Consider the following 15,434-nt stretch of genomic DNA (forward strand, 5'->3'; position numbering starts at 1 on the left):
TAATCGCCAAAACAACATTCATTCATTTGTGATGAACTGTCATCATTATGTTCCATTGATATAATGTGACCGATAATAAATATGTATTCCATACATCACGTCTCTCCTGATTGAAATGAAGCTTAGCGCAAGTTCAGACAGGAAGACCTAACACTCCGTATTGCGCGTCATGGCAATACTTGCTCCCTGCATCTAAATGACAGGGAGCGCCTCTCCTCAGCTAAACCTATCACGCCCCTCCATTTACAAGGCTAATCATCGCACCTGTTAACCCCTCTATATATGCTCTCCCCTGTTCTATCAGCTGTCTTCCAGGTGTCAACGCGCAACCCTCCTCCACCCCTTCGCCTCCTGCTTCCAACTCAGTGCCAAGCTTATCCTCCTCCATTCCAACCGGACCTAACCACTTATCACCACCACCAGTGTCTAGACCCAGGGGGGTTCATCGGAAATGGTTCTTCCCTTCCTGATTGATATCCTACTAAAACCTGGGCCTAATCGCCAAAACAACATTCATTCATTTGTGATGAACTGTCATCATTATGTTCCATTGATATAATGTGACCGATAATAAATATGTATTCCATACATCATGTCTCTCCTGATTGAATTAATTAAGTACATAAAGGTATATATTTGTTGTAATACTGTTCATCTGCCTGGCTTTGATACACATGTTCACCTGATCTGTAACTTTATACTTCCGATGCTGCTCGTGTGGTGTTGCGCCTGAGATTAGCACAGTGTGTAAAGCCAATGCTGAGCACATGCAGCCCTAATCTCATGTGGTCAATTAAGAAGAGCTATAATAATAACACATGTTCGGTGTATCTCCGTATCTTTCTTTGAACCCTGTTTTGTGTTTCTTGAGTTGTATCCCATGTTATTATACTCCATTTCATTAAATACTGAAGTGTTAATCTCTCGTCATTGCTGCTGTTATTCTGAACCCTTTTTATTGCTTAATAAATAACCGGGCATTAACTTAAAATGAAAGCAGATGGCTGCACATTCATGACATGGGCGACTGTGGCTGCGAGGGAGTGCGGTCGTCTTTCAAAACGATACCTCTGATTATTCTTACCAGTTTGTCTTGCATTTCTTTATCACACCACCACTGGTGTATTTATTGAATCTCCCCCAAAACAACAAGTAAATACTACTACTTCTGCAAGCATTTATAAATGGAAAGCTTTTCAGTGGTTACACTGTCAATGTTTCACCAGAAGAGTGCAGCAAAACTTAGCTTGTCGCTATTATACACTCAGACTGAGCTGCAATACTAACATGCTATCACCAGATGTCAGCATCATGCCTTACTGTACAACCAAAAATCTATTTTTAGTTACAGAAACAGTTTTGTGATTTTTAGACGGCATACTAAACAGAAAGAAAGAAAGAGGGAAGAGAGACACCACAGGATGGAGAAGCGAGTGCCTACAGACACGGTTCTCCTGCTGACCCCGCAGCCTGACCTTTCTATGGATTTACAGAAAATAATTCCACTGAGAACCTATTAAGCGTAGAGGGCAGGGATTGATGAGATGAGTTGTGACAAAGGATTTGAAACCAGTGTCTCTGTTATATAATTGTGTGTGCCTTAGCCTACTGATCCAGCTGGACAGCCACCAGATTAGCAAATGGAAGCTTCAGTCCCGTCATGTTTTCTTTTTTTTCCAGCTTAGATTTCCCAACATATTTCACAGAAATGCTTCACATTATTTTCATCATGCTACATGTAACCGAACAATGGTTTAGGGTGGTATTAAATGTAACATTTGTATAGATAAGATACAAAGGAAAGCACACAACCCAGGTTAATATGGCTTTTACCGTAGGTGTCATCAAAAAACTTCTCCAGATAACTTATTTATTTCTCCAAATAACTTATTTATTTATAAGTTTCGATATAATATTTAGCCATTATCTAATTATTTTTGTTGGTCAAATTTGGAAAAATCTGCCCACACAAATAGACAAAGAAACACCTAAATGTAAATTTCGAGTATTTTATTTCCCAGTCTGTTTTTCCTCGTCTGAAAGAAGACGTATTAAGCATGAAAAATATCCTGTTAGAATTCTCCAGCTAATGAAATACAATGTTTTTCCCTGAAGTATTTAGCTTTAACAATTTTTTTATTGAGGCACAAAATCTCTGTCTCACACAAACACAAAGCTTTTCAGACATTAAACAGCAGCTGGGTGAGAATACATGCTCTATCCCTCGACAAAAACAAACATTACCAGATGCTCGAAAGACAAGGAGAGAATATAAGCTGGAAAAAAAAAGATCCAGTAAACAACATGATGGACAAATTCCAAAAGTTAGGATTTGGAATGTTGTGCTAACAGCTTTAGTGGAGGTCAGGTCAACTTTTTAGCTGAGATGGGGTGTGCTTCATGCTTGCATATGCTGGATGAAAACAAAATGTATCACAAATACTGTAAATTCATTTATACAACGCTAACATACACATTCAACTAGGCAGAGACTGAGTGCAGCTGTGCAGTCACCAACATGTTGTGACTACAGCCTTCACAGATAGTATCTGTGTCATCAAACAAATTGCATCTCGCTTGATACCATAATTCCACGGGTAAAAATGTCAAGTATGCTGAACCTATTTGTCATCATTAATATTAAGTGCATATACTCTACGGCGCCATCCATACATATGTGCGCTGATCCCTCTGATAATTCAATGTGTGCAGTGTTATCTAACAAGCCTTCTGTGAGATGAGAAGTTCGGAAGGCGCAGTGCACATAGAAAAAAGCTGAAACCATCTGGCAATCTGCCATGTTTAGGGGAAAAAACACAACGGTGGTATGATGACTGGAAAAGACAAGTACAATCTGTATCAGGTCTTTCTAACTGAGCCAATTGCCTGTTTGCACTTTCTTTTAACAAAAGCACAAACGTAATGATAGTGAATACATGGCAATGAATGCTAATTGAGGAATGACATATACTTCTAAAAAACATTTTTCATATCACCAATGGATAAAAAGGATGTTTATTCTGAAAGGTTCCCTCAAATATCACCTGACTCTGCAGTTGCAAACCCTTTCTGCAATAAAAATGAGTTCCTGTAAAACTCTACTGCATTGCCAGTTTCACAATAAATATATATTTTTAAACAGATTATGGTCGCATTTTTAAACATATTTTAAATTAAAACAAAAAACAATGGCAACAAAATTACCTGGTTTGTTTTAGTAAAAGATCACAGTTAGGATTTGAATATTTATTTGTGCTATATGCAACTTAAGTTTCGTACGCAAGTTACGTACATAACATAAAATCTATCAGCATGTTAACTTTTAATTTCACACGTTATATCGGACACGAACAATGGTTTCCTGTGTGAAAGTCCTACGTTAGAAATTGTGTTTCCCTCAACACCTATTCCCAAGTGTAACTCATGCAGTTAGGTTGTATGGGAAATTACATTTTAGGAGACAGGCTTCTTTAATGTTAAGCGTCATCCAGCTTTTCTCAGGAGTGTGTTGAGACCATTGCAGAGCTTAAAGAGAGTAACTATTCATAGGGCTGCCAGAAAAAAATATACATATTTTTTGTCTCCTGGATGTGTAAATAGGTAATGATTATCTCGAGTTTTAGCTTGTTCTGCCACCCAAAGAAAATGAAAGCAGCTTGAAGTCCCACCGCTATGCTAATAGGAGCTAATCCCTGTCATAATTGCTTGAATTCAAAAATCTATATCAGAGATGGAAACAATTCAGCAAATAGTCTTTCTGTGTGGGATCCATAATCATTTTGGGATAATAAATGATATATTACTTATTGAAAGCTACGTATACGGCGACGAGATGGCGTACAGAGGAGGTGGAAAACCTGACATCTTGGTGCCAGGATAACAACCTCCATCTCAACGTCAGCAAAACAAAGGATCTGATTGTGGATTACAGGAAGCAGCAGAGAGAGGGACACGCCCCCATCACCATCAATGGGACTATGGTGGAGAGAGTCAGCAGCTTCAGGTTCCTCGGTGTCACATCACTGAGGGCCTGACATGGACTCTTCACACCACCACCATCAACAAAAAAGCTCGACAGCGGCTCTTCTTCCTCCGCAGGCTGAGGAGGTTCAACATGGACTCCAGGATACTCTGCAACTTCTACAGGTGCACCATAGAGAGTATCTTGACTGACTGCATCACGGCCTGGTACGGCAGCTGCACCGCCCTCAATCGTAAGGCTTTACGGAGGGTGGTGAAAACTGCAGAGAACATCACCAGGACGGAGCTGCCATCTTTGGAGGACCTTTACTCCCAGAGCCTCAGGAAGAAATCCCTCCGGATTATAAAAGACCCCCATCACCCCAGCCACAAACTGTTCAGTCTGCTGCCATCTGGCAGGGGTTACCGCAGCATCCGGACTAAAACCACCAGACTCAGGGACAGTTTCATCCCACAGGCAATACGACTGCTAAACAACTGAAAAGTTGAAACAACATCTTTAATATTCATCTGGCTGCTACTTAAAAATTATTTATAAATTATTTATCTATTTACCTATAATATCATATTTCAATAACTTGCATATAGACTCTTATTGCACTATTTCACTTTTTAAACTGTTTTTCTTTTTATATTACTATTTACTTGCACTATATTTGTTCTGTTTATCCGTTTTTTGTGTTGCTCTGTTGAGAAGCCTGTGACACAAGATTTTCATTTGCATAACTACACTGTAGCTCTCTTCGTATGACTAAATAAAGAACCTTGAACCTTGAACCTTGTATATCATGTGCTGGACGACAGATTCAGATTTAATTTGAGTCCTTTTACAGACTATGACAACATTTGTCTCTCTGGGTTGCCTACATTCCCTGATCTCCATTTTCTCATTCCAAAAAGAAGGATAATGCCTCTTGCACCTGTCAAGATTTTGCTAATACATTTTTCTGAGGTGCTTGAGGTTACACAGATTAGAGATTATCTCCGAAAATAGGACAAAGGGATAGAAAGTCACAAACGTTGAAACTGTTGCTGCTAAAACTGCCTTGGTGGTTTGTTCTCATTGCTTCGTATGTATTGTCTACACATATTGACATTTAACAGTGGGAGTTCTAGCTGAACGTGTTTTCAGACATCAGTACAAATTGTTAATTGTATGTTTCCTAAAAGAAAAACTGTAAAACATTAAAATGCCTATCATTTAAAGTCACGTCCATTAATTCCACATCCACACACATGGATTAACATCGATTTAATACATTAATGTAGCCTTTGTTTCTGCTAAAAGAGGTGTCGACCAGCTGGGGCAACAAGAAAATCGGCGAAATCGAGAGTGACTATTAAAAAAATAAATCATTATTATATTAATATTGACAATAACAACCGACTGTCGGGGTAGCATTTGCTTGGCATTTCCGGGTATATCTCCACTGGTTGAGCCATGTTAACAATACCGTGTAACTGTCACGTTTGAAGGGACGGAATCGTGACATCTTCACGTCTCCCAGCATGGTAAATCGTCACATGTTCAGGGGCCTCATTTATAAAGGGATATACGCTCAAAAAATGGCGTACGCCAGTTTCTACACAATGTTTGCGATTTATAAAATACTAACTTGACGGGAAAATGTGCGGTCCTCCACGCAAACTCTAACCCATACTTACGCACTACGCACACAAATGGGAGAGACGAGAAACTTCGACACCGTTGGCAGAAGGAAGAATGGAGAGAAATATGTGGAAATAATAGAATGATAGGCTACCTCTCATTTATCATATATGAAGAATTCATTTTCACAAATTGATTAAAGCCAATCTTAAAATGATTAAACAAACGCCTGTTTGCGACTCCTCAGTGCACACAAAAACATAACTTGGAGAAATAAATAAATACGGAAATGTTATTGATCACCCCTCGATTATGTTCTCTTGTTAAGAAATGTATTCTCATAAATGATGCAGTAAACAGGAGGACAGACTTACTTTAAAATTATGCCGTTTTGCATTTCTATAGGTTGTAGATACGAGCATGGTTTTATATACTATCATGTTTAATCATTTTTACAGTTTTATGCCGTTCGCCAATAGCCTACTTGATAAGTCGCTGGTAAAACACAGGAGGTATGGAAACTAAGAACACCATATGTGGTAAATTGTACAGCTAATATAACACAACACATTAGTTATATTTCCTTTAACTGGTGGATTATGGATATATAGTTGCTGATTGACAGCTGGAACACACACCACCAAATACAAAAAAATATGACTCCACTCCGGGGGGATTCCCAGATAATTTCTTACAGTTTCTCATCAAGGAGGGGTCTCCTGTCCCCGGGACAAACACACTGCCTGAGGAAGGTTAGGCTATGTGTATTTCTTTTGTCATTAACCTTTTTCGGACCACTTATTTATTTATTTTGGTGACGATCCGACCTCCATGCTGCTACTCTGGTTCAAACTGCATCCACCAAACAATGTGATTTATCTCCACCTCCCAAAAATAACACGGTGTGAGATGTCTTTTTTAGCTGTTCTGTCGTCATTTCCTGCTATCTTCTTCATGCAGTCAGTCAGAATGAATGAATGGGCGTTTCTTTGACTATTTATAGGCAAATATGGGCGTTACGTGAAGCCCGCAAAACCTGCACCGCATTTCGAGTTGATTGTGATTTATAAAGGGAAACCGGCGTAGGAAGTGCCGTACGCACTTTCCTCGCCGGTACGCAATGTTTTGTGAATCGGAAAATGTCGGAACATTTCTGTACCTATTTTTTTGCTTTGTACTACGTAAGTAACCTTCCCACGTGAATCCTACACAAGGTGTTATAAATGAGGCCCCAGGTCTTGCCGTGATACCGGGTTGGTTATATTGTAATGAACCTATTCAATTTGGTGCCATTTCACATGTGCTAATCTCCATGGAAAAACGCCAGCAGAAACTAACATATTTTCAGCCTGCGGAAAAAAAAAGATGTGATTATGTTAAGGTTTAACAGTATGCATTATTACAGATGTGGCTGCCTTGATTGACAGGCGGGGGCCGTCTCAGGTCGCTAGCAGCCAGCTCTGACCGGAGCCCACCTCAATTCCACATACGCTCAGACCAATTGGATGGCCAAGAGTTAGTCACAGGAAGACATTGTTGATCTGTTTCGACATACAGTAGTGATATATCTTTAAAATATTCAACTTTCATCATGAACAATTAGCGGGAAGCTGGCATTAGTTGTTCTATTGTTCACAGAATGATTTATTAAGACAACTATTGTCTAGGGGAGATTTAAAGATACAAGACGGAAGGAAAAAAAGGTAGAACAGCCTACAATATGTGAATGTTAAGATTCCAAATGAATTGACACAACAGTAATCAGAGTAGGCCGCCATGTCCTGTATAACTTCTGTACTAATAATAAAGGTACAAAGAAAAAAACAAAGAAAACAACAGCATGCTCGTATATCAACTTGTATTCACTTGTTCTATTCAACCTAAAATAAACTGTGAAGAATCCCTATAACTCATTCACAACATAAAATAACTCATAGTGGACAGGGGACATACAATTTGCCCGCTAAGTAATTAAAATGATTTGGACCTGGATTAGCATGTACACAGTCGTTTGACAGCAAAAATACATCCTGTTCCTCAAGTGCAGTCTCTGCAGTGACGCCAGTCTTAACCGACTGTCTTGTCCTCTCACTGGTTTTAAGCTTTAATCTTCATTTACATTCCAATCAATCTCTTCTCTCTTTTATGACATCCATCAATCCATCTCTCATCCCAGCCCTCCCTTTCTTCAGTTTCTCATCATTCACTCCATCTGTTGCGGAGTGTATGGATAACTCAACTGCACTATGAGTACTGGAGGGTTTAAACAGGGGAAATTGAGGAAGAGAAAAAAAAGTATTCAAAGTGGAGTTGATGATGTTTTTTTAAACATGGCATTTTGACCCAAAGTCCCCCAAATTGACCGCCTTGTTCCCTTTCGTGCTTTTAGCTCATGCAAGCCAAATACTCAAATAGCCAAATATAATTGTCACTACAGTATGTCAGATAGATTCAGACAGAAGTACAAATGCAGGCTTCTAATCTGTAACTCACAATGACAACTGAGAATGAGAAGTGTATTTTTTGCCTCTCTATAATATAGCAAAGATATTCTAAATGTTAAGTGCCTGAATAAAACTTTAATGCTAAGCATTTCCTGTTAGCTAGCTTTCTACTTAGCATTACTTTAACGATCAAGCAGCATATCAGTATGTTAATATGACAGATTACGCTAAAATGTGTTCATGAATCCAAGTACATGACTAGAACATTCACTCTGTAGCATTTCTACTCTTATGGATGCTACAAGCCTTTTCTTGAGAACACTTCAAAGTATTTATTTGAATATTCAATGTTTTAAACAACACAGTTTCAATTAGTTTGAAAAGGCTTGTAGCATCCCAAAGCAGAAACATAGTTAGAAGTGATTGAAGTAAAACATTTGTGCGTAACCTTTTACCCCGCGTAATAATATACGCTGCTTGATAGTTAAAGTAACGCTAAGTAGCAAGCTAGTTACTAGTTAGTTAGGCTAGTTAATCCCTTAATCAAAATGAAAACATATTTTTTATTTTCTCCAATAAAACCACAAACCTTAAATTACAAGAACACTCTATGAACCATCAAATCAACCACATCTAAAAAAAATATCTAACAAGACTCAACCATTACTGTAGCTGTTTCTCTTTAGGCAGGGTCCATCTAAATACACATTCAGACTTTTTTACAACCCAGAACACTTTTTAAGGAATATGCAGAGGCATAAAGAAGAAGGAACGTTACATCTGTGGCAGAATAGTGGACTTTTATTATCAAATGAGAGTAAGTTCTGTCCAAGTGTTTGGATAGATTCTCTGCAAAAATGTGCTTTCATGGTCCTATGGGAGGTCATGACTCATGGGTGAGGCTGTAACACATTATAGATTATTGCGATTTCATTTAATCAGTAAATCCGGCAGAAGGGGGGGTGATCAGAAACCGGTCGTACTGTAGAACTAAGCGTTGAGTAACATGAGTTTATGCATTTGTATGTGCGCCAACGAGTTACAAACAAAGCTGGGACCCACTTATCTGAAAACAGTAACAATAGTTTGATACCTTGGAAATCTTTGTTTTCAGGCCAAGCAACGGTTCTTATTTCATCTAAACTATAGTTCTCAAAATGATTTTGCCAACTGACACTTCTACGTATAAACCGCAGGGGCCAGGGATCGAATCACCCTCCGATTGCTCTGTATCCTGAGCCAAAGCTGCCCAACTGGCTAGCTAAAGGCCGCTATTTTGCACCCCACCCCCAGGATAACATTGTTAGCGGCACTAACGGCACTAGCCGTGTAAGCTGCCAACAATTGCTTTCCTAAGCGCTGTGTCCAGGCAATCCAGCAATCATAAACATGCTTTGAAATCTAGAGCACTTTTAAACTTGTTGTAGCATTGAGACATCCTTTCACCTTCTCAGAGTGTCGGGATGTCCATTAATTCATTTATTGACAGAAGCACTATGTCTGGCTGAGTTAGTTGCATCATTGTCAGACAGCATATAAAGTGTTATGATCTGTATTCGTTTTCCCTGTTTTATTTTGTCATGTCAAGATCTGTCTTTGTTTTCCTGTTTTATTTAGATAAAATGTATGTCTGTTGTTGCTTCCTGTTTGATTACCTGATTGGTTCACCTGGGTCACCTGTATTTCTCTTCACTCCCCACCTCTGTCTTGTTCTTGTGATTAGTCTTGTGTGCATTTTCTGTTCTGGTTTTTCATTCAGTTATTGTCAGAGTCTTTATGTTGGACGTTTTATTTTCAGAGGGTTAGGTTTGGCTTTTTGCCTTGTTTTGCCTGGCCCATTGCATGTGAATTCTGGGTAAATCGCCAATAAAGGACTTTTATTTAAAGAAACTGTCTTCTGTATTTGGGTCCTATGTACTCTGCTCTCCAGCATTGACATAACAGACAGGTTAACAACACCACTTGAAACAGCAATGTTTTTTTAAGATGTCAGCCAAAATGTTCTTTTTCGATTAATTTTCGAAAAAATATCTATGGCAAAAAAACAGCAGAGCAAGATGGACAACATGTCAGAACAGAACATCCCAATGGGTTCTGGCCTCGTCTGGCGCTAGGTTTGTCTCGGGCAATGGACATGTTCTTCACCCCAGCTTGACAGTGCAATTGTTTGGAGGGAGAATTGATGAACCTCGATTTCTCATGTTACTTTGTCACCATGGTAGCTTTGTAGCTACTGATGACTGAACTGTTACCACAGCAACCCATGCAGATGGGTTGGTGAGGGCTGAACACAAACCTGATCGTACCACTTGTTTTTTAACAGTGCTTAGAGATCTGATTCAAGAAACAAATCAGACTGTTCACAATCAAAATAACAGCTGAAGAAACCAGGAGCCACACCCAGTTCAGAGTCCTACCTGCCCGAAGACTGAGTCGACAATGGGTCGAAGCTTTCTCCTGTCTCCCTCTTGCAGCCAGAGTTCTTCAGGGTCCCCCACTGGGGAAGACAGACTCAGGGTCTTGGCCTTGGGCCTTGGAGGCCTCTTTAAGCTAGCCGAACTCCATCGCCTTAATGATTCGATCTTCTTCTTGATGGAACCCTGAAGAATGAGGGATGAATAAAAACAACATGAAATGGGAAAGCTGTCTCACAAAAAGAAAAAAAGAACTGAAAGAGATGATTATTCATGCAGGTATTCTGACAGCAGGTAAATATATGAAATGAATTCACTATTGCATATATTAAAGTTTTCACACATTTCCACCCAGATTGAAGTCCTGAAAAGGAAAGCGTCAGAAAAAGATTAAGGGAAAGAAGCTAGAGCAGGGAGGTAGACTATAAAGACTCGCACAACTCCTGTCCTGGAGGAGAAATTAAATGCACATCTAATTTATCATTTAAAATAACTATTTTTCTGCCTGATCCTTAACAAATAAAGTTCCTACGTCTGGTCTGCATTTTTTTCCTCACATACACAAACAAATCTGTACAAAGTCATGTTTGGAGAAGACCGCATCAGAAAAAGGATTGGTCAATCAAACAGGACTTCAATAAAGTCAAGATAAATTCCTTCTAACTTTATGTTAAACGTAAGCCGAACCACCGAATAGTTTTGAGAGATGTTGAAAAACATTTCCTTAAATGTTGGGTTAGGATTAGTAAGGTTATTGAGAAGAAAGTTTAATTGTATGACAAAGTAATTCTTTAGGTGACAGTGTTACCGTTTTATTGTACCAGCTCTAAGAGAAAAGCTCTGTAATTGCTTTGAAATGTTTTTCTTGAACACAAAAAAAACAACAACAAACAAACAATAATTCAGTTTGTGGCAAAAATACACTTTTTTTTACTATTTAGTTAGTAGTAAATAGTGTGTCATGCCAGTCAGGCCATAGAAGACGAACACTGGGTCACCACAGTAAACCATGTTGAGTTTAAGCACCAAGGATTTAGGGCACAGCTAAGTCATATTTTGGCATATCCACTGACCTTCTTTATTAACTTCCCCTCTGGCACCTCCGTGGACGATACACTTTTGGCGTCTGTCATCTTTTCAGTCCAGCTTGCATGCACAGAGACGTCCCCTTTCTCTCTGTCTCTCCTCCTGTCACGCTCTTGTCAACTCCTCCTCTTTATCTGTCTCTAGAGCATCTGATTCTGGTTGATAATCTGAGGCATATCTCCCCACTGTTGTTGCTCCTCCTTCTCTCATCCCTCTCATCCCTCCTCCTGTATCCATCACTCACTTTTCATCTGTCCACTCTTTCCCCCTCTTCTTTTGGTCTCTCTTCCTGTGGTCTCTCTTCCTGTAAATACTGCTGTAACGCAAAGATGCCAATTTATTCATGCAAACAGGATAAAAAATGACATTTTAGTCTTTCCCAGTCAAATAATGTTAGTTATTGAATAAAAACTAAATACATACATATATATTTTGTAGTTATGTCTGTCCATTTTGCCTTTTTTGAGCCTGACACTATATTGACATCGTCAATAATCCTGTACTTATGTCCTCTTTGTGATGTTGTCTATTCTGATGTAGCCTTGTCCTAAATCCTCTCCCACCTTGCTTCCACTATATATTGTGTTCAACATATGGGCCAGTGCAGTGCATGTACAATCTAACACACAACACACTTCCAACATATACAGTATTCTGGTCAACAGTTTATATGACAATATATCATTACCACAACTTGTTGCTTGATTTGATTCAGTAGGAAATTCCATTTTGTTTTCTAGGAAACAATAAAGGTCTGGTACATTTTATCAATAATTTAAGACCACATGTAACTGAATGGAGCTTTAATTATTAACAGTAGGATAAGTAGAATATCTAAAATATGATTCATTATAGTTCCGTATAAAAGAAGCACAAAAGTGGATGGAAGAGCTCAGTAGAGCAAGAGTTAACAGGATGTAGCTGCAGTTATTGTAAGTGCTTTATAAAATAAGATGGACCTTTATTAATCCCTGTAGGGAAATTCAGTTGTACAAGCAGCAACAGGGTAAGCGTGAAAAACAGGACAGCACAGATTCACACAGATTAATAAAATAAATTATAATAATAATAATAATAATAATAATAATAATAATAATAAAAGACTATGAAATAGGAGATGAGTAAAAATAAGAGTAAAATAACTGTCAGCATATATTTTATATATATATATATTTTATGTTACCAAGATACTTTGAGATACACCCTGATGTACGCAACACTTAACAAAGGGTATAATATGAAGTAGTTGGTAAGGAAGGGGTTTTTCTTTAAGGGTGCAAAACTTTAGAACAGGGTAAAATATTCATTAATTTGTATTGAATTGAGTTTTCTTTTTTTTGATTTTCAACATACTATATGACTTTTACATATTTCTGACGTACTATACTTTTTTGACTTTTTTCTGTAGAATCTTGACAAAACTATTACTTGTTCTTAAATGATGACCTATTGCTGGAGATGAGATGAAAAAGCTACAACGCTTAAAGAACTTTTTTCTAAAAACTCTCAATTCTACACTGACTCCCCCCACTCAACGCAATAAGTCCCAACCCACTCAGCAAATCATCTAAAACGAAGGACCCCACCAAGACGACCGTTGAAAACTAGCCATGGATCTGAGAAAAACCAAGTCTGATGTAGCCTACCCTTATTATCACCAGGATAATGGATATGGGCTTAATGACTGGATGGTACAAAGTAGGGGAGAGGATGTTCCCGAAGAAGAGCTCTCCTCTATATGTAATAGTATTGTAAACTAAACATTTAAAGTGGTCCTGGAATCTTCATTTTTCAGAAACATTCTGTAACATTACCGAATAAATTACACTTACTCTTTTTCTTGTGTTACCAAGATACTTTTAGATACAGTTTGGTGTCTGAAAACTGAAACTGGTTGAATATGAAGTACTTTATAAGGAATTCGGATTCTTTTAAAGGCAGATTTGGGCTTTTTTCTCTTGCCAAGATACTTTTAGACACACTTTGAGGGATGCAAAACCTTAAAACTAGAAAATGAAGTACAGTCTGATTAGATTTTTTCTTAAAGACTGTTTCTCTAAAAGGTAAGTTTGTGATTTTAACAATTTTCCCTGACACTTGGCAGATTTGTGTGTAATTCTCTCACAAAGGAACTGTAAGATACACTTTTTATGTATGCAAAACCTTAAACTTTTTTTTTTTTTTTGAAAATAAAATACTTTGTCTGAATACATTTTCTTTAAAGGCACTTTTTTTTATTTTAACGCTATTTCAGTGGAAAAATACAGTTTTGTTGACATCAAGGCTTTTTTCTCTTTTTCTTGTGTTACTAAGATACTTTTAAACACACTTTGGTGTATGCAACACTTGTTCAGATAAACAAGGTTTTTTCTTTTCTGATAAACTTACATATTTTAGTTATTTTATGTTACCAAGATACTTTGAGATACACCCTGATGTACGCAACACTTAACAAAGGGTATAATATGAAGTAGTTGGTAAGGAAGGGGTTTTTCTTTAAGGGTGCAAAACTTTAGAACAGGGTCAAATATTCATTAATTTGTATTGAATTGAGTTTTCTTTTTTGATTTTCAACATACTATTTGTACACAATGACTTTTCCATATTTCTGATAAACTATACTTTTGACTTTTTTCCGTAAAATCATGACAAACTATTACTTATTCTTAAATGTCACCTATTGCTGGAGATGAGATGAAAAAGCTACAACGCTTAAAGAACTTTTTTTCTAAAAACTCTCAATTCTATAATTGACTCCCCCATTCAACGCAATGAGCCCCACCCTCCACTCAACAAATCATCTAAAATGAAGGACCTCGCTAAGACGATCGTTGTAAACTAGCCATGGAGCCAAGACTACCCCCGCGAGTTGCAGTCAGGAACAGAGTCCACCAGCAACACCACCATGTGGGAAACCCGAATCTTGCAGTACTACTGCTGCTGATGCTACTCCTCGGGTCAAGAAGTCTCAGTTTAGGGACACAGTGAAATCGGAGTTGTTTCATATTCTGGAGATGGTGATGTATCGGTACAGAAAAGAAATCTGCAAAGAATGCCGACGCAGTAACCCCGACCAGAGGCAACACGATTGTCGGAATGACATGCCCGATTTCTTCTTCAGAAACAATTACAAAGCGTTAATGAAAAGACTTTGGCTCGCCGACTTCGTTGCAGTGATTGACCAGAGTCTTATTGAAAAAGGCATTTGCGAGGATAAACTGAAGATAGGACGCGCTTCGGAAGCCTTTCTGCACAAGCTTGTAAAATGTAGATGCCTCAAGGAGAGACTTGAAATATCCATACAGAGTTGGATGGAGAAGAAGAAGACTAACAAACAGCAGTCGGATGGAGAAGAAGCCAGGGACTTGTTCGATGCAGTGACTTTTTTCTTTAAGTAAAATAAAAATGGGAAACTACTTTGCAAAACACTCTGTATATATTGATCATAATGTAGTCCTTACCCGTTTAATAAATGTGGTGATGGGGACGATTGAAAACAGAACGAGTAGTGACCCCTGTGTAAAAAGAATGGCCGAAGTTTGTAAACTGGAAGACATTTTGGATATCGTTCGTTCTAGCAGTATTATTCAGGGTCATTGGGAAACGGTTGTAAACGAAACATTTAAAGTGGTCCTGGAATCTTCATTTTCCGAAACATTCTGTAACATTATCTCAGAAATGAAACAAACATCAAAAGTGTATCATGTGCTCTCATTGTATGCTCTGTTTGTAGATGTAATGCATCTGTGTGTTGAAAACAGCATACACGTGAATATTTTGACTGAAGTGAAAAAACTCCATCACGATATCTCCAGTAATATGGGGAATTCTATGCTAGAGACTGTCCTGGGGATGCTACAATCAGTATAACTATTGATTTTGTGTGTGAAAAAATAAAAA

General features: G+C 38.2%; 1 protein-coding gene across 1 annotated transcript in view; it reads right to left on the minus strand.

Moving 5' to 3' along the window:
• The window catches only part of LOC117454368 (calcium-binding protein 5-like), a 62,129-nt gene extending 50,548 nt beyond the window's left edge, over positions 1–11,581 (minus strand). Inside the window, exons 1-2 of the mRNA XM_034093587.1 lie at positions 11,522–11,581; positions 10,452–10,634 (exon numbers count right to left, since the gene is read on the minus strand). Coding sequence (XP_033949478.1) covers positions 10,452–10,634; positions 11,522–11,581 — 243 coding nt within the window. The remainder of the gene's footprint in view (positions 1–10,451; positions 10,635–11,521) is intronic.
• Between the last annotated feature and the right edge of the window lie 3,853 nt (positions 11,582–15,434).

Source organism: Pseudochaenichthys georgianus, chromosome 1, assembly GCF_902827115.2.
Source record: "Pseudochaenichthys georgianus chromosome 1, fPseGeo1.2, whole genome shotgun sequence".
NCBI lineage: Eukaryota > Metazoa > Chordata > Actinopteri > Perciformes > Channichthyidae > Pseudochaenichthys > Pseudochaenichthys georgianus.